This window comes from Macaca mulatta, chromosome 3, assembly GCF_049350105.2.
Source record: "Macaca mulatta isolate MMU2019108-1 chromosome 3, T2T-MMU8v2.0, whole genome shotgun sequence".
In the NCBI taxonomy this organism is placed as follows: Eukaryota; Metazoa; Chordata; class Mammalia; order Primates; family Cercopithecidae; genus Macaca; species Macaca mulatta.
The window spans coordinates 90,644,749-90,668,463 of NC_133408.1; the positions used below are offsets into that span (position 1 = coordinate 90,644,749).

The 23,715-nt window shown below is 38.3% G+C and overlaps 2 protein-coding genes across 11 annotated transcripts in view; both read right to left on the reverse strand.

The window, feature by feature from the left end:
* NME8 (NME/NM23 family member 8) overlaps nucleotides 1-23,715 on the reverse strand; it is a 225,714-nt gene that overhangs the window by 143,919 nt on the left and 58,080 nt on the right. The window lies entirely within an intron of this gene.
* GPR141 (G protein-coupled receptor 141) overlaps nucleotides 17,460-23,715 on the reverse strand; it is a 64,378-nt gene continuing 58,122 nt past the window's right edge. For all 10 annotated transcript variants that reach the window (XM_028845862.2, XM_077996929.1, XM_077996933.1 and 7 more), the window contains one exon: nucleotides 17,460-19,959. In XM_028845862.2, the coding sequence (XP_028701695.2) occupies nucleotides 19,028-19,945 (918 nt within the window). In that variant the 5' untranslated portion in view covers nucleotides 19,946-19,959 and the 3' untranslated portion in view covers nucleotides 17,460-19,027. The remainder of the gene's footprint in view (nucleotides 19,960-23,715) is intronic.

Below are 23,715 nucleotides of genomic sequence, written 5' to 3' on the forward strand. Positions count from 1 at the left end.
TTTACACTCCTGAATAATTAGCTCTCCTTGGTGTTTCCCTGCTGCTGCCATCTGTCTGGAGAGCACAGAACCAGCTGTGCCCACAACAGCTGATCTCTAATCTGCTCACTTCTGGGTAGGTGGTGCAGGCCCCATGTTCTGCTGGGACCTAGGGAGCAGTAAGCCAGTGTGATCCCACAGCTCTGGAGCTGGGCTCTGCTTGTCCGAGGAATCACCATGGTAACCAAGGCCCAGCCACCCTTGCACAGTTGGCACTCCAGCAACCCTGTGTAATATGCTGTCTACAGTCTTTGATCCTTCAATGTTTCTCTGTAATGGATGAAAGTGTTTGACTCCTAATAGTACACTCAACCAGGGGTGCCCCAAAGCAACAGGCACAGGATGCAACACCCAACTGTCTGGGCTCTGAGATACCAGCTCTTTGAGTTTGCATACATGCGCCTCTTCCCAGTAGAAGATAGGAGGAAAGAGTAAAATAATGGGAACTGCATCAGGAAAGGGTACAGTACAGCCACAAATTGTGTCTCAATCCAGCCTTTTTCGAAGAATATCTAGGCTCTGGGGTTGCATCCAAATCACTCATTTAGATCCCTCCCTGATGGTGAGTTTCCTCCTGGGGTACCCTGTTGACCTTTCTTGGTAGCTGGTTTTATTTGCCACCCTTCTAATCCATCACACATGTTCTAGTTAATTATTGTAAACTTCAGAGATGATATTTGTATTCTGTTTCTCTTTCTTCCATAAAGGTCCTTGGCTTCTAGGAAAAAACATAAAGCAGAATCAAATCAATACGTAAGGGATACATTTTGCCTAACTATACACAGCAAGGTTTCTGTGTTCCAGGTTCCTGCTGAGCTTTACATGGATGACACATTCTTTCAGAACAGTAAGTGGGGTACTTGATCTCCAGCAACATCACTAAGAGGGACCATTGAGAGCAAAAGGGTCTATTTCAGTAGGCACAAAACTTCAGGTACAAAAATACAAAGTCTGGTTATCTCCAGCCCTAGGGAGAAAACTGCTTTCAAAGGAAATGGGAGCTTTTCAGCCAGCATCTAAGTTCCATCTGTTATGACATATTTTCCATATGTTCCAACATATTTCCTTGAAGAGGAGAGGACAATGCAGAATTACGGCTACTCCACAGGGAATATCCACCAGCCTCCAGCCTCTGTGAGTTTTACTGGGAGATATAGTGTTCCATGTGTGAGTACTATCCATCACAGGATAGGGAAGAATAGTTGAGAACGACTGTGCAGAACTACATGCACCTGCCTGCTCACTCACTTGATGCTGCATGTGTCACCGTTGCCTACATGAACACAGAAAATATTTCTAACAGGTAGTTTGTCAAATATTTTGTTGTCCCCAAGTCTGGTCAAATTCAGAGAATGTAACTGGGCTCCTGTCTGAAATGCCTGTCCAAATGTTCTTGGACATCGCTAGACTGCAGTTGAACTAGGAAAGCAGGCCCATCTCAACCTTTGCCCTCCTGATCCTGACACTTGCCTCTCTCCACTGTTTCTTCCTTAGTAACTAGCCCTCATGGACTCCTACTCAGAACCCACATTCCAGGCACTTGCAGTGATTTTCTGTCAAAGTCAGCCTCCAGCGAGGACTAGTTTCTTCACACTGAAAGAAAAATGACTGGTCTGGCTAAGTGCTACTCTTCCCAAAAGCCCAAAAGAATGCAAAAGGAAAAGAATGAGAATCTGAAAGCTCCCCACTCTCCAGGTTATACTTGCAAATACATAATAAGAATCTCGTTACCTTGGAGAAAAGCAAGTCATCAGGACTGAGAGTTACACAAATTCTATTTCTTCCAAAACTCTGTAGCTTTAATCAAGGCATGCTGACACCAGATGATGTCTGGTTTATGGTACCACTACATTAAATTAAATTAAATGATTAATTTACACTAGATTAAATATTTAACTGCTATGACCACATGGCAGACTTTGAGATAAAGATTGTTTCAGCAACAGGCCCTGCCTTCAAGGAGCTCACGATCCAGGAGACATATAAGCAAATACTTAAGGGCAGATTATATCAAGTACCTGCCAACAAGTGCACATAAGGGATTGATGACTAGAACCACAGAGCCTAGGGAGGGTGCAGCCAGGTTTGTGTCCTACTAACACTCTGTGGAAGTACTACTGTCCCTACCAATTGTCTTTTGCTTTTGACAAAAGTGATGACATCGCTGTGGTGTGAGAGCTAATCAGCCACATCTGAGAGCACTGGTTAAAAATCAGGTCAAGGCCAGGCACGGTGGCTCACACCTGTAATCCCAGCACTTTGGGAGGCCAAGGCGGGATCACCTGAGGTCAGGAGTTTGAGACCACCCTGACCAACATGGAGAAACCCTGTATCTACTAAAATCACAAAATCAGCTGGGCGTGGTGTTGCATGCCTATAATCCCAGCTACTTAGAAGGCTGAGGCAAGAGAGTCACTTGAACCCAGGAAGTGGAGGTTGCGGTGAGCCAAGATCATGCCATTGCACTCCAGCCTGGGCAACAAGAGCAAAACTCCATTTCAAAAAAGAAAAAGAAAAAAAAACTCAGGTCAAATGCTGCACTAGCGCATGGCCAGAGAAGACGAGGCCCTGGCTGTGGGGCTTCCCCCTGAAGTGCTCCCATCATGTGTGGCAATGCCAGGGGACTCTTCCACAAGGGGCCCAGATGATATTCTGTTACCTCACTTTGATCGGAATATCCTAATTTTAAAACTTCATTATTTGTTCTTTTTCTGAAAATACTCACTTAAGCACCTAGGAAATATTTTATTGAAAAGAAAAAACACAAAAATGAAGAAATTGTATTGAATCTAGTTGCACTTCGAAACTCACCCTTCTCTGTGAGGCTGAGTTCTCTCTCCTCATTCCAACAGAGAGTAGTCATGTGATACCACCTCCTTCCAACTGAAAACCATCCTCTCTCCTTATCTGTGACTACAGTTTACTGTCATTAGACACCCAGCCCTCACAGCAAAAATCTCCTTTGGCAGATCAAATGAGATTACCTCATGATCAACATTCTTTCAATGCTGCTTTTAATTGTTCACCAAAGGTGGCCACTGCAACACTAAATTCACCTTTTCCAAGAGTGAATAGATTGCTTTCTTAAACCTTAAAATATTCTGTAAGTCATACACATTTACTACTTTAAAGTGCACAGGAGTAAAGACATTCAGAAAAAAGAAAAAGCCAATCAGAATCAACTATAAGTACAGCCAAAATCTCAATTTATATTCTTCTCAAAAACTCTACATGAAAAGAGAAACACACACACTGGATTTATCACATGCTTAGTTTCCTTAATAATACATAAAGAACATTTTCTCATGGAAAGAAAAGTTCAGCAGCACCATTTTTAGGAGTACATAATAATATAAAACACCTGTGGATAATAGGCAGGGTTGTACAGATGAAGGAATGATCAGCTCTTCCTGAAGGAATGAATTCTGTTCTGGGTTTTAAAGCACAGTCAGCAATTTGCTGGGCAAACAATAGAGACCACTGTTGGCAGTAGAGAAACAAGACAATGGCGTGTGCAAAGTCACTGAGGCAAGAAAACATGTGAAGTGCTTTGGGAGTTTTAAAGAAACTTCATAATGCTCACACATAAGAAAGTTATAAGTGATGACTTTCTAGAAAAGTAAAGTTTTCTAGTTTGATGTAGTCCTACTTGTCTATTTTTGCTTTTGTTGCCTGAACTTTTGTTGTCATAACCCAAAAATCACTGCCAAAGCCCATGTAAAGGAGCTTATCCCCTATCTTTTGTCCAGGAATTTTACAGCAAGTCTTACACTGAAGTCTTTAATCCATTTTGACTTGATATTTGTGTGTGGTATAAGATAAGAGTTCATTTTCCTTTTTTCACATGTGGATATCCAGTTCTCACAATAGCATTTATTAAAGAGACTATCCTTTCTCTGTTGAGTAACATTGGTTTCCTTATTGAAAGTGAGTAGTCCTTATATGTTTGGACTTCTTTCTGGACTCACTGTTTTCTGCCATTGGTCTAGGTGTTTGTTTTTATGCCAGCATCATACTCTTTTGATCACTATAACTTTGCAGTATAATTTGAAATCAAGAAGTGTGACGCCTCCAGCTTTGTTCTTCATGCTCAAGAGTGCCTTGGCTATTTTGGGTCTTTTGTGTTCTATTTGCATTTAGAATTGTTAAAAATGTCATTGCAATTTTGAATAGGAATGCATTGAATCTGCATACTGCCTTGGGTAGGATGAACATTTTAATCATATTAATTCTTCTAAACTATGGACAAAGGATATATTTCCATTATTTCTATATAAGGATTGGGGGAATATATTTCTAAACCATATATCTGATTAGGGATTAATATCACAAATATATAATAAATGCACACAACTCACTAACCAAAGAAAAAAATAAAAAAACTCAAGTGGTTTAAAAATGGGCAAAGGACCTGAATAGACATTTTCTTAAAGAAGACATACAAATGACCAACAAGTATATAAAAAGAAACTCAACATCACTAATCACTAGGAAAATGCAATTCCAAATCATATTACCTCACACTCCTTAGGATGGCTGTTATCAAAAAGACAAAAGATAGCAAGTGTTGATGAGGGTGTGGGAAAAAAAAGGGAACCCTTGTACACTATTGGTGGGGCAGTCATTACGGAAAACAGAATGGAGATTCCACAAAAAATTAAAAATAGAATTGCCACATGACCCAGTAATCCTTCTGTTGGATATATAGCCAAAGGAAATGAAACCAGCTCCTGGTAGAGATACCTGCACTCCCATGTTCATGGCAGCCTTACTCATAATAGCCAAGCTATGGGAACAACCTAAGTGCCATTTGGTGGATTTATGGATTAAAATGTTGGATTTATGGATTAATATTAAAATTAATATTATATATACACACACACACATGCATGTACAGAATAGAATGTCATGTGACCTTTAAAAAGGAGACACTGCCATTTATGACAACATGGATGAACCTGGGAGACATTATGTTAAGTAAATAAGCCAGACACAGAAAGAAAAATACTGTATAATCTCATTTATATGTAGAATTTTTAAAAGTTAAGTACATAGAAATAGGGATGGGGAGGTAGTTGAAATGGGGAGATACTGGTCAAAGGGTACAAAGTTGCCATTCTGTAGGATGACTGTTTAGAGACCTAATGACTAGCAGGAGGACTCCAGGTGATAATACTTTACTGTGTATGGAAGATTTGCTGAGAGAGTAGATTTTAGGTTCTCTCACCATAAGAAAAATAAAGTCAACTCTGTGAGGAGATGGCTATGTCAATTTGCTCAACTATAGCAATCATTTCACTATGTATGTGTATAATCAAACGTCATGCTGTACACTTTAAATACATGCAATTTAAAAAAAAAGATAAAACACAGGCAAGAGCCAGATCATCAAGTTATAGAGGTCATAATGAGTAATGTGGGCTGTATCCTGTATGTTGTTACTTTCACAACTTCTTTTGAGTTGCATACTGACTTTGAAAATCTAGTGAGAACTATGGATTCTATATCTGGAAAATGCATGCATATAAGGTACACACAAACATTTACAAATAATTTAGGAGAATCAGAGACCTCTCAAGTTAAAACCAGTGAAGATTTTAGGCAGTGAGGTGACAAAGTTACATTTGTCCCTGATTGATTTCTGGTAATAATGCTTAACTGGGTTATATTCAGTCCCACACACATCCTTTTCCCCTTCAAATAGCTTTGTCACCTAAAAGAGAGATGTACATATATTGTGCAATCTCTAATGGCCATGTGTAACAGTGATTTGTCATTTGGGATATGTAAATTCACAAAATAAAAACTTATACACTAAGCGATATCTTTCTCTTAAACACTAACAGACACACAAAATATGACCCTGTTCTTTAATTCTGCTGTGCATATCTTGAAACTTTTGTCCTTAATTATTATTATCCTCTATAAATATTCACAGACCTCCTAGCAGAGCACTCTTCTAAATCATGTAGATAAAAGGGGAAAAGGGAGTTGGTTCCTGCTCCTGAAAGAAGTAAAACTTTAGAAAGTCTGTAATGCTTTAAATCAGAATCTTTACCCAATATTAGCTCATAATTATCTCAATTCCTTGACAAAGTTCAGCTGTCATTAAAAAGGAGACATGACTTCTTTTCTAGATGGTTTCTGTTTTCCTGTCACTTTGTTGTGATTTTTTTTTTAAATTTTGTAACCAGAGATTTTCCTCTGCCTGTCTTTCATACAGACAGAGCACCAGCTTTCAGCCACAGATACCTGGGCATATCCACATCCATGTCTCTGCCAAGTTTTAGCCCTGTGTCCTCAGACTAGTCACTTAACTTCCCTGACTCCTATTCTTGGCCCTGGAATAAGTGGATGATAAGACCTATGCTTGTTGTTATGTTACTGTGAACATGTGTAAAAGTAGTATATATAGTTTTTAATAAAAGAAGACTCCTGATTCATCAATGAAACAGGAAACAGCAATAACAGCAGCAAAAACAACAATGTACCAATAAATGTGCTATGAGTAAGCCATCATCCACCTTTCCTATGGCCATACCACAGCTCTTCTTCCCACTTGAACTCAGAGAATCGTTACAGTTCTCAACAGAGGGGTCCAGGCAGACAGCACTCTGATGTAACTGGTCCTCAGGTTGAAGATTCTTTGATAGCCTGAGCAGCTGATTCAATCACAAAACCTCACAACAGAGGACAAGCATCAACTGCTTCCCTAAAGTGCACACCTGCTCGGGGATAGGCTCTCCCCTCTTTCTTATTACATTTAGGTTATTGAAAAAGTAATTGTGGTAAGTAATTACTTTCAATGGCAAAAATTGCAATTACTTTTGCACCACCCTAATACCTTTTGTTTATGTAGAGATGTTATCAATTTTTTAAAATTAATCAAATTCACTGAGAGAGATACTCTAATTATAATTCCCACAACAATTTTGTCAAAACTATTAAAACAAGAACATAGTCTATTAAGGCCTAAGGCACTCCTGAAGTTTATGCTCTACTGGACCAATTCACAAAGTCAAAAAGAGTCATTACAAACCCATCAGAATTACAGAATTTCCCCAAGCACATAATTTATCATCTCTGAAAGAATCATTTTTAAATCATCCAAAAAAGACCAAAAAAACCATTTTATTAATGAAAAGAACTTTTCAAAGAGGCCCAACCATGACACTTTTATCTGAATACAGGCTGTACATATGCTAAGCTGCTCAGTGAAGGACAATTCATTTAGACATCTACTCGGCTTTATGGCATTGTGCATATGGGCTGGCACTGTTTCCATACCTCACAAATACCACCTCACTTGAGATCTGGGACCAAAATACCTCTGTCCCATATAAACAATGCCATAGAACATACTCTTCTGCCCCAGTGCTAACCAAATCTGAGACAATATATTCTTCCTGTTTCTTTATTAACCAGTACTGAGAACAAGCAAAACACACTTAGCTACTTGCTCCTTGAAACACTTGCTCGTGGAATATAAGACCGTGAGCCAACCCAATCACTAATTCATTAGGACTAACAGCTTGCTAACTTAATTCACTTTACCACCCTCACCCTACTGTGTCCATCAAAGCACAGTTATTTCATAAACTCTGTCCAATCCAAACCTTAAAAGATACCTTTAAAATCTCCCAGGCTGGCCTGTGGCCCTATAAATATCCTGCCCTAATTGCTCTTTTTAAGAAACTCCTTGGGGTCCATCAAGAGATGGCTCTGCTTGATCAAGAAGTCTTTCTGTTGGTTTTCTGAGGAGTTATCATCCAACCTGGTGAATTTTCACATTAACTTCAGAGAGTTAAATGTTTTAAACTATCATCTTAGAGAAGAAAAATTTGAGGTTCTTAGATATTGAGAAACTGACTCGAATTTTATATGCTAAAAAATGGCAGATCGTGGGTTCAAATCAGTCTGATGAAAAGCAGGAATTCATTCCTTTACCCATTTTTTTATTCTTTCAACATATATTTATTGAATGCCATTAAACCTTAGCTCACAATAGCCAGGCAAAAATAATGTCCTTCTTTATGACACTTAAATTCTAGTGGACAAAAATTTAATTAATTCTTGTTAATTAAGAATACATAACAATTTGTGGTAATAATAAATGCCATAAAGAATGTAAAGTAACCAGGTGTGGTGGCTCATGCCTATAATCCCAGCACTTTGGGAGACCAAGGCGGGGAGGATCACTTGAGGTCAGGAGTTGAAGACTAGCCTGGCCAACATGGTGAAACCCCATCTCCACTAAAAATACAAAAATTAGCTGCGTGTGGTGGTGCACCCTTGTAATCCCAGCTACTCGGGAGGCTGAAGCAGAAGAATCTCTTGAACCCAGGAGGTGGAGGTTGCAGTGAGCCGAGATGGCGCCACTATACTCAGCCTGGACGAGAACATGAGACTCCATCTCAAAAAAAAAAAAAAAAAATATATATATATATATATACACACACACACACACACACACACACACACACACATACACATATGTATATATAAAATAGTATAAAAAGTAGGGAACGAAGAGCTACAATTTTAGATAGAGAAATAGAGAAATCAGGACCGTCTTTGCGGAGATGACACTGGAGCAGATGTGAATGATACGGAGGAACCAGCCATTTGAGGAAACGTTCCCATCAGAGATAACAGAAAATTGAAAGCTTATGAGGCAAAAACAAAGGAACAGAAAGAAGTTAAGTGAGAGGCAGGCAAGGGTCTGATCATGGTGTTTATATTTTCATCTGAGTGGGATCGAAAGCCACAGGAAAATTTTCAGTGGAGACTATCATGATTTAACATCAGTACTATAAATTAGTATAACATTGAATTTATAATTCCACGTGATGTATGGCTAATGTGCAGAGAATTGACCACAGTGCAACAAAAGTGAAAACAGAAAGAGGCAGAATGTTGTGCTAGCCCGAGAAGGTAGTAGCAGCAGAAATGAGAGACATGCTTTAAAGCAGGGTCATCCATATTAGAAGATACAACGTATGTGGTGTGGGTGTGAACAAAAGAGAGGCTATCCATCCATATATTGTCTTCGGCTCCAAATCCACCCTCTATTACCCTGCCATGAAACTAGCATGTTTCTCCCTTACCAGTGGGCAGGATGCTAAACTAATCTTCATCATTACAAGGCGCTGAAGCAGTACTTGGGGAGGAATAGGCTTTTCTCCCTGGCTTTGGTACCTGCTGTCTTGTAGCAGGCTGCTGCCTAATGCACACAATGCATGTGGCCTCCTCGTGGACAGTCACCCCTGCCCTTCAGAGGGCAGCTTCCAAAGGCATTCAGTTCCTGGACAGATGCCCAGCATGGCCTGAGATGCAGTTTCTCCCCTTGGAGAGCTTTTCCTAATACCCCTATGAATGACTTTTCAGCGAGTTCCATCAGCACAGCACCTTTGTGAACTTCTCCATCATCCAGGGGACCCCCCCCACCCCCCCACCACCACTGCCCGCCACCATTTCCTGCAAGGTCTGCATTTCAGCGCTAGTTGTGTGTGTATGTGAGGTGGGCTGGTGGGGGCAAGGGGGAGGATTCCTTACCCAGGTTCTTTTTTCTTTGCATGCTTTGCCTCTGGTCTGAAGATAGTGGCTGCTGGCTATATCTCCTACTCTGTATTCTTTAGACATCTCTTTACCTCTTAGTAGCTAATCTCTCAATGCTTCAAGAGATTCAATCTCTCAATGCCTGTTATAGCTAATGATTAAACTTTCCCTGTTTAAATCACCAAGCAGTTTCTGTCTCATAACTGGAACCTGATGGACACAAAGGGCGTTGAGAATAACTTCTTGGTATTTGGTTCGAGCTAATGGGTAAAAAGTGATGCCATTTTCTGAGATGGGGAAGGCTGCTGAGGCAGGAAATCCAGTGTTCTGATCTGGTGAAATTAAATTGAAGTTGCTTATTATTATAAGTAGAAGTTTCAAGTGTAGCTGGAATCTAGGAGGGAAGACAGAGAGATATAAATTGGTGAAGATCAGCATACAGATCACATTCAAAGCCACAAAACTGGCTAAGATTTTTTTAGGGAAGTGTGCTGAGAAAGGCAGGAAGGTTGCTGAGGATGAAGACCTGTGCACTCCAACCTTTAGAAACTGGGAAGAAGAGGATGAATAGCAAAGAAATGGAAATGGAGGCAGGGTGTGGTGGCTCACGCCTGTAATCCCAGCACTTTGGGAGGCCGAGGCAGGTGGATCACGAGGTCAGGAGATCAAGACCATCCTGGCTAACACGGTGAAACCCCATCTCTACTAAAAATTAAAAAAAAAAAAAAAATTAGCCAGGCATGGTGGTAGGCGCCTGTAGTCCCAGCTACTGGGGAGGCTGGGGCAGGAGAATTGCGTGAACCTGGGAGGTGGAGCTTGCAGTGAGCCGGGATACGCCACTGCACTCCAGCCTGGGCGACAGAGTGAGACTCCACCTCAAAAAAAAGCAAAAACAACAACAACAACAACAAACAAACAAAGAAATGGAAATGGAATACTCAATGAGGTAGGAGAAAATCCAATAGCAGGAGACATTTTAGAAATTAAATGAGGAAAATATTTCCATAAAAAGAGATATCTCAACTGCATCCTACCTTACTTTGAGATTGAATAAGGTGAAGACTCAAACTTAACCATTGAATTTTATAATTGATACCATTAATGACCTTGACAAAATTGGTATGGAGTGGGGCATAAAGGAAACTATGGAACTGGGCCAAGGGAATAATGGAAGGTGAGGAACTGGAAACAGAATGCAGCTTTGGGAGGCCAAGGGTTGGGGGGTGGTGAATCGCCTGACATCAGGAGTTCGAGACCAGCCTGGCCAACATAGTGAAATCTCATCTCTGCTAAAAATACAGAAATTAGCCCGGTGTGGTGGCTGACACCTGTAATTCCAGCTACTCAGGAGGCTGAGGCAGGAGAATAACTTGAACCCAGGAGACAGAAGTTGCAGTGAGTCAAGATCACGCCATTGCACTCCAACCTGGGCAACAAAAGCAAAACTTCTTCTCAAAAATAAAATAAAATAAAATATAATAAAATAATGCAGGTGTTACTTTCAAGGAGTTTTCTTGTAGAAAACTTATAAAGGGAGGCAGAACAATAGCATGGCATTTACTGGAGATGATGGGAGTGGTTTTGTTTCATTAATACTATATTATTTATGCAGATGTGGATGACTCAGCAGAAAGAGAGAAAATGATGGTGCGGGAGTCTGAGGCCACAGTAGCAGAGGCAAAGTCCTGAGTTGACAAGAGAGGATGAGGTCTGTGGAATAAGTACATATTTATATACCAACACCCAAGATTTGGTAGTTTCATAATTTTGGAGCATTTTTATTTCAAAAAATTATCTGCATTGATCTTTTAGGGTAGTATCCTATATTTAAATATCTTTAAAGGTTTTGTGGTTTTAAAGCATCACAACAGACAAAACTTAATATATCATGCACTAGAGTTGCTTTGATCATTTGCATTTAGTTCAATAAATCTGAAATGAATATGTGAACACTCATATTTTCAAGAAATTCTGCATGACTCTCCTTGGCAGGCTGGATGTTTATTTTCATCATGCCCTTCTGTGAATTTACGCACAACGCAATTCGTGGCATACACATTTTTACTCTGTCAGGTTTTTTAAAAAACATTCAAGGCCAGATGCAGTGGCTCACACCTGTAATTCCAGCATTTTGGGAGACTGAGGCAGGTGGATCACCTGAGATCAGGAGTTTGAGACCAGCCTGGCCAACATGGTGAAACCCCATCTCTACTAAAAATACAACAATTACCCAGGTGTGGTGGCAGGCGCCTGTAATCCCAGCTACTCAGGAGGCTGAGGCAGAAGAATCACTTGAACCTGGGAGGTGGAGGTTGCAGTGAGCCAAGATCGCACCTTTGCACTCCAACCTGGGCAACAGAGCAAGACTCCATCTCAAACAACAACAAAAAAGAACATTCAAACAGATAAACTGGATCAAACTTCACTTTGACATGTTTAACATGCTTGATCTTTTAATATCCATAAAAGGCAGAATTAATTTTAATCATCAAATATATCAAAAGTCAGGACTTTGAGAGAAATTCAATGTGTTCACTTATTGATTGTTTACAACTAATTTCAATCTCATATAAAAATTTATTTTTTTAAAAACTTTGCCAGATATTTTTGGGGCAATGTGTCATCTGGGGTGACTTTACTGATAACAATAGCAGATACAGGATTCATTTTGTGTCCATGATATACCAAGACTGGCCAAAGGGCACCTAAGACCAAAGACTGGAAACTGACCAGTATTTTCAAGAAAGTTGTCTATATGTGGTTCTTAGCACAACCACCATCTTGCAGATTACTTAATTATAATCTTATAAATGGTGTTTATAATATTTCTAGTACATTATGATATAATACAAATAAAGTGATTATAAAAATATGTCTCTGAATATATCATTAAATATGTTTCACTTTAAGAGAAACACAGTGCATCATTGCTACATTTCTTATTTCCCTGGAAAAACAAAATTTTACTATGAAGCAGCACCTGTCATTTGTGGATTGAAGGCTACTTGGAGGTTCACTGACATTGCGGGGAGAGGGTTTGTACACACACAAAAAAGGCAGTTTCTTCACTCCAGAATCATTCTGGGTACACAGGGCTGACCACTTTACACAAGAGAATTAATAACTATACAAAAGACACTGCAGCATTAATAGAGTTTTCCATAATCCCTACAGCCTCTTTCCTGCCCTTCGGCACTTAACACCAGGAACTGGTAATCAATCTCCTATGTTTACATTTAAGTGGATGCCTCTAATAGCGCCTGATAATAAGGACTTAATGAGAAGAAGCCACTGACACAGTTGGTAAGAAAAACTAAGGCCTAGGGATCGCTTATTTAGGAATACAGGAATAAGAGGGGAAAACTACACGTGGCCAATAACCAGAACTGCTCAAATGGTAGAAAGAGTACGTTTGAATAGAATTTTCTGAATGAGACAGAAAGACATTGTAGACAGTACTGGTCAATTTTAAACCACTGACAAAATTCAAAATACATGTTTTCTGTAGAACAAGAGGTTAAATGTGAAATATGTTAACAGGTTGTGATAAAAATGGAGATGAGGCAGAAATTTAATTTTAGGAAAGTTTAGGAAATAAGGTTGTGAAACTAAATATGCAATAAAAATTTAAATGCAAAGCAAAATTTTGAAGATGATTGTGATAGGAGGGGAGAGACAATTATTTCAGAACAGATATCTGGCTCTTTCTAGTCTAAGGAAATAGTGACATGGAAGTGGCTCTAAGAGTGGATGGAACATGAGAACAAGAGGCCAAGGAAACCTGCCTTCCTATTGTCAGAATCATGGAAGAAACATTTTTCTAGACCGAGTGCTGAATGGATCTTATTCTAAAAGGAATGTTAGGATTTCACCAGCAACTTGCCTCCTGGAAAGATAATTTGGCCTCAAGATAATCAAGTAGAGTTGCTCTCCTACCTGGGGAAGACCCTGGAGTTGGAGAAGCAATGGTTTTGAGATGATAAGCCATGAGATGGAGAGGAAAATCCGTCTCAAGTCCCTTTGTCTACCTAGGGGCATGCACAGTAGTTGCCTGCTTAGAGAGTTCTTAGCCATGACGTTTTAAACCAAAATCCAATAGGCATTGACTCCCATTTTCTGGCACTTAGGCTGTGAAGGAAAATAACACCTTTCTAATTGTTTTTCTTTCTTTTAGAGGTAAACATTTCTCTTGCCTGGCTCTTTTTGTACTAATTCTTTGTTCTTAATATTAAAAGCATCTCCAAGGATATGTCCAGATGTGAAGTGTTTTCCATTTGCTTTCCCTATAGGTAGTCCCTTGATAGGAGGACTGAACTCTTTTTATGTCTCAGACTAGCTTTTTTCTTTCTAATATTTTAACTTTCTCCATCAGCTCAGTTCTTGCCTATTAAAGTTTCTAAATATATACATATATATATTTAGAAATGTTATATATATAACTAAATATATATATGATATATATATCTTCTAATTTAAAAAATTGTTTATTGTGGTAAATATGCATGACATGAAATCAACTATCTTAGGCATTCTTAAGTGTACAGGTCAGTAGTGTGCGCCATTTTTAAGCACAATGCTATGAAAATAATGGAATTCTGAGAGGCAAAGGACAACTCAGAGAATGGGGTACCCAACTGGGCTGTGGTAAGAGGTGTGCTGTGTTATACAGAATTGAACATCACTGGAGAGGGGGCCTAGATGTCTTTCCAGACCCTCCTGAGGGTGCCAGAAGGCAGGTGTAGACTTTGGCAAGTGTCTACTCCTGACATGTAAGATGATGCTTTCCTGAAAACAGAAGGGAAACTCTTCTGACTCTTCTAAATCCAAGGGATTCTTTTCTTACTTGACTTAGGGATGAGCTGGAGATCTTTATCCAAAATCTCTGATCAGGTTGCCAGTGGTTACATTTTTGTAACCACACCCTGTCCTCCATGAGCTCTGTGGCCCAGATCAACAACAAAGGGCAGGAATCATTCATTGCTAATGACATAAACGATTAGGACAAACTGCAAATAAAACAAACCTCACTCTCCAGCACCTTCTTACCTCCTGTTCAAAACTGTCTTCTTTGTTTGCTGCCTCCATTGCTCTGTTTTTCAAGAACAGTCCTGTTTGCTCAGAACTCCTGAGCAAGACTCCCACAAGCCCCTCCTGCTCTCAGCTAGCGGTTCTCAGTCCTGGGTCTCATTTCCCCAGCAGCTCCTGCTGGGTCTTCAGATTCCCCTGGTTTCCAATCCCCATGGGTGTCCCTTGGCATGTTGCAATCTCTGAGCATTATCCCCGCAGTTCTGCCATCCCTGTGCCCCTTTACCATGGAGCTCTCAGTACCAAGTATTTACAAAATGCTGTAGTTGGCCCCTATAACAAGAAGAGCTTCCTTGTTCCTGCCCCAATAAGTGTGAGAGTCTTTGGCCTCTGTCTGTCTCATAGAGGAAAGTGGGCAAAATCTATCCAATCAAAGCTATGACAGCGTCCCAAATTCTAACTTCACACCAAAAACCAGTGACTGAGAATGGATTGGCCCAATACCCTCCTTCAGAAAAACTGAATCTTAACCCAACAATCGTGTTTTCATGGCAGCTTCATTGAGGAGGATTTGGGGAGGCAGGAGGGATTCATTAGCACCTCTTGAATCACTTTACAAAAAGTTCATTTCACCTACAAGTGAAACAATCTTTTTATCCCGAATTTAAATGAAGCTGGGGAGGAAGGCAGCGGACTCAATGATCCTGTCACAGGAAAATTAAGGAATAAATAAGAGCATGTACTGTCCCTTTTAATGGGTGCCTGAAGAGATCTTTCTGCCTGGACCTCAAAAATTATTATGCCTGGGTTAAAAATCTGGTAGATGTTGATCAAGAGCCAATCTGAGAGTGGTGAGGCTCAGAAAAAAATGTATTTTTCTCATTAAAAAAGAAAATACACATGTATATTTTCTTCACATTTTTCTAAAAGTTGCATTTAATTGTTTTAGAAACAAAAGAAGTAATTTAGAATTGAATGAAGATGAGGTAAGTATCTCAGAAACAGAAATATTTTTCCTGTTTATAATGTTAAAATTTATAAATTTCCCTCTTATTTTGTCCCTTTGTGGTAATTTAGTGGTTCTCAGCTTTCTCAGACCCAATACTTTGCTTTTTATCACAAATATTTGATAATACTTTTACCATTCTAAAATAAAACTTACAGATAATTTTACCATTTCGGAATGAAATGTATATACTTTCTACACTAATAATGTAAATATACACATTATTTTTACATATAATGTTCTCACTGTAATATAAATGAGTAATGAAAAGTTATCAATACTAGTATATAATTCAGTGTGTAAATGCTTAGGCATCACCACATAAAGAGACAAAATGAGTGAGTCTGATGCTGACACCTGTATGTAATATTCCCTGAATACAACAGCTACAAATACTGCCTACAGGCATGTTGTGTCATATTTTAATGTCATAAATGGCATTGCTACTTATGTCATTTCCAAAGGACTGAACAACTCTTGGTAAAGTTCAGAGGAAACCAAAGTAAAATCTTTCTTCAATCCATGATAATTGCATTTCCAGAAAATTCAGAGAATTAAAGCTATACAAAAAAATACTATGTGTTTGTGAAAACTGGGTAAAACCTGGTAACTGCTCTGATGGTTTTGTTTCACTTCATTAATATCTAATAGGGCATTCAAATAGAGAGCAAGGCCTGATGGTTCTTTATTGTACGGACAATTATGTGCAAGGCAGGATGTCTATTCCTTGGCTCCCACCACCAAATGCTAATACTAGTGCTCTCTTATAATGGTGATATCCAAAAATGGCCCTAGAGGCCAATGTCACCCCCAATCCCACATGAGGTTCATTTCTGTATTGACTAAAGACAAAGAACAGGAAAACTAAAATTTTTCTATTTACTCTGTAAATACTGATGAAAAAGATATTTTATATCATGAAATATTGCATTTCTATATTTTGAGTAACATTTGTAATAAGCCCTTTATTATAATGTATGAAAATAACATAGTGTTATGTTAACATTATAACAGATTAATACAGAGATTAATTCTTTTGAATTGCCTGACCTCAACATATATAAAATGTGGAAGAGAGTATGATATAATCTACAAGGTAATGAAATTCTAATGAATACTTTTAATTTAAATATTTTCTAAATTTATTTTTTTTACATATTTACAGGTATTATAAATTTTCTTAAAACTATCAGGGGTCTTAGTAATTGTCTTATAAATTTTATGGTCCAAAAAGAGAGAGAAAAAATGTAAAAAATAAATGGGAAAAAAGGCAAGAAAGAAAATAAATATTACTTTTTTAAAAGGACATTTAAAAGAATATATAAAACAGAAAATATATGGAAACAAGTCGTGTTTGAACTATGTTGCTACTTCTGCTTCCTCAAATTAATTTCTGTGGCTCACTAATTTTAGTTGTCACAGAAATTCACAGAGGTATTTCTTATTCATCTGAGGAATCTGTGGATCCACAGAGTGATAATAAATTAAGAAAAACTTTTAAATCCTGAAGATATATCTTGATGAAAAAAAAGTTCCCTTAATTCATTATGTTATTCTATTCATGTTACTAATTACTCTAGGTTTTCTGAAGCATTAAATATGAAACTGGATCAGATCCTGGGAAATTTTTAAGGAGATAAAACATTGAAGATAGTAGAGTATGGGCAGGAGGTAAAAAAAACCCAAAAAGCAAAAATCCACAAGCCAATGTATCAACCTAGCCAGTAATGGAAGTTTTTGAAATAAAGTCAGTTTAACATGCCACATGTCACAAGTCATTAATACAATTTTACAGAAAGTAACTCAGAATTTGGAAAGAAAATCCAAATTATTTTATTATTATTACTTTAAACTTTTATTTTAAGTTCAGGGGTACATGCGCAGGTTTGTTACATATGTAAACATGTGTCATGGGAGTTTGTTGTACAGATTATTTCATCCTAAAGTATTAAGCCTAGTATCCATTAGTTATTTTTCCTATATTTTAAAGGATTATACTTTTATTACTTTTGAATACATTTATTTATCCATTCTTCAAATATTCAGAAAACCTTCTTCATGCAACCTAATCTCACAGAGTCTAAATTAATGGTTTTGCTATATACTTCTCAAAAGTTCTCTTTTAAAAACATAGTTTTCATTTATTTAAAAATATATAATTTTAACCTGGAAACCATCATTCTCAACAAACTAACACAAGAACAGAAAACCAAACACCGCATGTTCTCACTCATAAGTGGGAGTCGAACAACGAGAACATATGGACACAGGGAGGGGAACATCACACACTGGGGCCTGTCCAGGGGTAGGGGGCTAGAGGAGGGGGAGCATTAGGAGAAATACCTAATGTAGATGGGTTGATAGGTGCAGCAAACCACCATGGCACATGTAAACCTATGTAACAAATCTGCACATTCTGAACATGTACCCCAGAACTTAATGTATAATTTAAAATATATATATATCTATAATTTTAACAGTGGAAGGGAGCTCTAAAGATTTCAGTATAACTTTCTGTCCCCCGTAAAAATCTTAATTTACTGTGGCCCAGGACATCTAGAAATTCTCTCAAAAAACAGAAGAGAAAAAAATTTTAATCACTTCCCTTGGGAACTCATTTTAATGCCTACCAGCACATTGGTCAAGAATATTTTCTAAATTACAGTTTCACCATTATGTAGATATGTCCAGTAAGCTTTTAAATGATTTTTGGAGCAACAGTGCAATTGGTGATATTGAGGAAATTGATCCCCATGTCGTGAAATGACCTTTCACAGGACAAATCTAGAAAACCTTGTTAAAACAGAAGGCCACACGTTCTTTGTCTCTTGATTTCTAGACAGATGACTTCCCACCAGAGTTATGATACCCTAGAAAAATTTTTTAACTATTCTCTCCCCTTACCAGTTTTCATCAGGGTGTGAGATGAATGGGACATCTAACCTGGTTAGCCAAGGAGAGTTTGTGTCTTTGGAGCTGGGTGGTGGTCAGGATTTACTTACCTAAGATGAAGTGGGATGAAAAGAACTAAAGGGCTGAGTTCAGTCCAAAACCTAAGAAAAGATCATGCTTCAGAGGAAATTAGAATGAGCTAATGAAACTCCAAAATTCTTAAGACCTATGTTGCTTTAATGGGCCACGCAGACATTCTGTATTGGGAAATAATGTAATATTGGAACTCCAGGTGGAATCAACATCACTGGTCTTTGTATGGGCATCACTCAGAGATGGCAGGGATCCCACAAGGACTACAATGAAGGCTCTGACATTTTATAGTTCTTTCATTTTGTGTAGATCAAGGCATGGTTTTGATTAAGTAATGAAATACCATTCTTACCTCCCCATACTGATTTTTATTCCCAATATAAAGGAAGCAAATATGAATACTGTAGTTTGTGGCTAACGGCACAAAACACAATTCCATAAGTCAATTATCTTTTGCTTAAACCAATGGCTTCCCCCAAAGACAAAGAGAAGCAAATCATAGCAGCTAATTGCTGTTACACTCAAGAAGATTTCGTTATAAAATGCAATCTTGCTGTTACAGGTATTGGAGTGCATCACAACATTCAGGTAATAGATCCTAAAGAACTGGTAGGGAAGGAAACAAACAAGGATGACTCCTATAAAAAATAGGTTTTTCAGCTGAGCCCAGAACTCCTGGTGGGATAGTAAGGAGTGGCGTAGCTTCTGCACCATCAACATAATGATGAAGACCTGGAAGACCAAAAGAATCACAGCAATGGCTATGACAAAAATGACTATCATATAGTTGATGACTTTCACATACGTGTAAGCAAGCTCTTTGTGAAATTTAAAACAGTGCTTTTCATTGTATTCCTCGTGAATTCCATACCGGGAGACAACCAGGGGTACCACAATGACAATCACCAGCGTCCACAGGCCAGCACTGGCAGCCACAGCATGCAGTTTTCTGTAGAATTCCACTTTGTCTTTGCGCTTGAAGAAGATGAGGTACCTGGTGACCAGGATCACCACATAGAACAGGAATGTGAGATACATGTGGATGTGCAGCATGGCACTCACGAATCTGCAGAAGGGCAGCCCAAATATCCAAGTCTCCTTGATGAGGTAGGTCAAGCGAAATGGCACTGTCAGCAGAAAAACGCTGTGGACCACCACCAAGTTAATGACCGCCATGGTGGTCACTGACCGGGTGTTCATTTTCACCAGCAGGAACAGAATGGAAATGACACCCACCAGCCCTCCAATGAGCACTATGAAGTAGAGGCTGATTAAGTGGGATGTCACTAAAGGATCGCAAGAGGAATTCCTGGAGGTATTGTGGCCAGGCATACTTGGGAAGTCACCTGGAGGAGACAAAGCACCAGAGTAACTGACAAGCTTTCAGAACTTTGTTCCTATCTCTTTTCTAGCACTGACAATGTGACTTTGTCATTTATCTGCTTACATGATATAAACTTTACATGCTTTAAGAATGAAGATTATGTCCTATGAATGTTTGCATACCCTAAACCTAAAGCACAGGAAGCCATTGATTCTTACTCTTTAATAGGAATAAAAATCGAATTTTAATCTTCAAGTTGCCCCCCAGAGATGTGTATGTAGATAAGACAATTTACATAAAACTTCAGGAGGATTGCAGACCATCTGGAGCTGATACTTGGATACTAGTACTACAGTAACCCTTTAAAAAGTTGTAAGATGGATAGAAAGATCGACGGATTCATGAAGTATACAATTTTTTTTTCTTATGGACATGATTATAATTCTCTAATTCTTTCTTACTTATTAGCAAATAACCCAAGAATATTCATACTTAATTCATTTAGAATACTGATTAATTTGACCAAAAATATCATCTAAGTCAAGGCAGCAGCAGGCAATAGGAAGGTTTACCTGAATTTCTCATTATAATTATGTGATCATCCAGCAATGAGGCCTTGCTAAGCCTTCCCATGGGCCCCACTGAAAATACAGCATGTCTCCCAATCTCTCATCTACTCTCAAAGGACTTGAAAATTCATGACAGAGCCATCGTCATTTATCCCCTGGACTCCTGAAAGATCCGCTCCATAAATACTCTCAGTCCTTTCTAATTCATTCTCCATATTCTTATTCATTGCTTGCTATAAAAGATTTAGTAATCTTTTAATTTCACGAGAAAGTCATGTCAGTTTCCTATCTAAATCCCTTCAATGGCTTCCCATCTCTTCTAAGATAAAGATTGATAGCCTTACATGTCTGGAATGTTCTGGGTTACAGTGGCAAAATCTGATCCCTTGAGACAAGATTCAAGCAATAATCAAGAGATGAAATTGGCAGGCTTTAATGGTTTTGATATGGGGAAATGAGGCAAAATGAAGTGTCTTGATACTCTCAGATTTTTGACTTGAACAATTGTGTTATTAGAGGTATGTCTACTAACACCAGGGAGACTAAGATTTGAGAAAGAACATAATTGCATTATGCACTCACTCCCTGACCTTCGTAACACATATTCAATTATTCTTATTCATTTATTGAATGTCTCTTTGTATAATGGAATATTACCCAGCAATAAAACGAACCAACTTCTGATATACACAATACTGATGAATCTCAAAAACATTACACTAAATCATGTATTCTCAATGGGGTGACAGCACCTTGTAAGGGGCAAAACATTTTGAGCTGTGAAAAAAAAATCTTGGCCGGGCGCGGTGGCTCACGCCTGTAATCCCTGCACTTTGGGAGGCCGAGGCGGGTGGATCACGAGGTCAGGAGATCGAGACCATCCTGGCTAACACGGTGAAACCCCGTCTCTACTAAAATACAAAAAATTAGCCGGGCGTGGTGGCAGGCGCCTGTAGTCCCAGCTACTCGGGAGGCTGAGGCAGGAGAATGGCGCGAACCCGGGAGGCGGAGCTTGCAGTGAGCCGAGATGGTGCCACTGCACTCCAGCCTGGGCGACAGAGTGAAGACTCCGCCTCAAAAAAAAAAAAAAAAAAAAAAAATCTTACTCTGTATAAAACACAGGTGTATACACAGTACATAAACATATAGATTATCTGTGGTAGCAAAATTTCATTAAGTGGGGAGAGACAATTAGGGAAAAATACTCATTAGAGGGACCATAACAAACACAAAATGTTGAGAAACATTACTAAATAAAAGGTACCAGCCACCAAGATTATATATTGTATGATATCTTTTTCTAGAAAAAGCAAAACTAACATGACAAGAAGCAAATCAGTTAGCCCAAGGTCCAGGTTGTCGGGGAAAGGATTAGTTTCTGTTTTATATTATGTTGGTTACCATTGCAGTTATTCGCCAAAGCTCATTGAATTGTATACTTAAAATTGATCATTTTTATTGCATATAACGTATACCTCAATGAAACTTAAAAAAAAAAGATAATAATAACCCAACTTCAGGGAGCCTTCTGCATTTGTGGGCATGGAATACAATTTCAAGGAACTGTGACTCACTTAACTGAATATTATTTTTTTGTTGGCTCTGCAACAGCTGTCTCATGTTACACTGTGTATTTCATCCGTAGGCTGAAATCTCTCTACCTGCCTTTTATTTTCCCCTGTAGAAAAGTAGTTTTATCAAGGAGACATGAAATTATATTGTGTTCACATGTGAGTCAAGAATGAATGTGCCACCATAAGTTCTGCTCACCATTTCCTTTGGCTATTGGCCTAGTAGGATTGACTCCTAATTGAAGAAAGTAAAGTAAGTAAGCACATCACTTGTCCCAAGTCCTCTTTCTTATTATAAACTCTCATGATCGTTGCCAGATAACAGAAACACATGTTAAATATCTTCCATGTTTCAGGACTACACTACATCCTTGCCTGTACTTTGTCTTATTTAATTTAACCCTTACAACAGTTCTATGAATTGTGTAATGTATTATTATACTGAATATTAGATGACAAAACTGAGCCCTAGCAGGATAAGTCATTTGACCAAGGTGCCCAAAGCACACACACACTCCCCAAAACTTTATTATACATTACAGAGAAGCATTGTGAATCTCCTAAGTCCAAGTTTCTAAATTGTAATACAAGAAGGAAAGGAGGCCACGGAAATTTGGTTCTACTCACATGGCTGTATGCCAATATATCTTGAAAGGTGCTTTTCTCTCTTTTTTGATATCTTACTTTCCCATTCCCTTTACTTGGCTTATAGTCAATCCCATATGTTAATTCACTCAATATCCACCTGAACCTTTTCTGGACTGCTTTTCTGTACAGACTTTTTGCATCTACAGTGCTTGTATGTGCCTTAGTTTCTGCTAGTCTGTTGCACTATTGCAAAACTTGGAGGCAAAAGTGAAGCAAATGAGGGATGTCAATGTGCAGAGAGATTAGACCAGAGGTGTCTAATCTTATGGCTTCCTTGGGCCACATTGTGGAAGAAGAAGAATTTTCTTGGGCCATATAAAAAATACACCAACAATAACTAATGAGCTAAAAAAAAAAAAAAGTTAATAAAAAAATCTCATAATGTTCTAAGACAGTTTACAAATTTGTGTTGGGCTACATTCAAAGCGGTCCTGGACTGCATGTGGCCCATGGGCCGCAAGTTGGATAACCTTGGATTAGACCATTTGACAAGACAGTGGTAGATTTATCTGGTTTCTCTAGGACTGTTATAACAGAATCCTGGATTTCAAATACTAATATGATATATTACACATAATTTCAATCACATTTTACATTAAATGTAAATAGATTAAACAGTCCAATTAAAAAATAAAGGTTGTTACACTGAATTAAAGAAACAGGATCCAGCTACATGGGTTTTAAGAAAGACATTATAAATACAGGAATTATAATAAAAGTGATATATTCATTATGAAATGTCCTCTTTGTTTCAAATAATGATTCTTCTTTGAGATCAACTTTTGACACACTCAAGCTTTTTTGTTTATTGTGTGTACTTTATATGTTTTCCCTTTTTTTCTTGCAATCTTTATGATTACTACCTTTAAAATGTGTTTTTTGTAAATAGAAATTTTGACTCTTCCTTAAAATGTTATAAATTCAGAGCATTTTAATTCCATTTACACACTCCCTTCTTCTCTTATAGTTTTCATACTTTTTATTTCTATA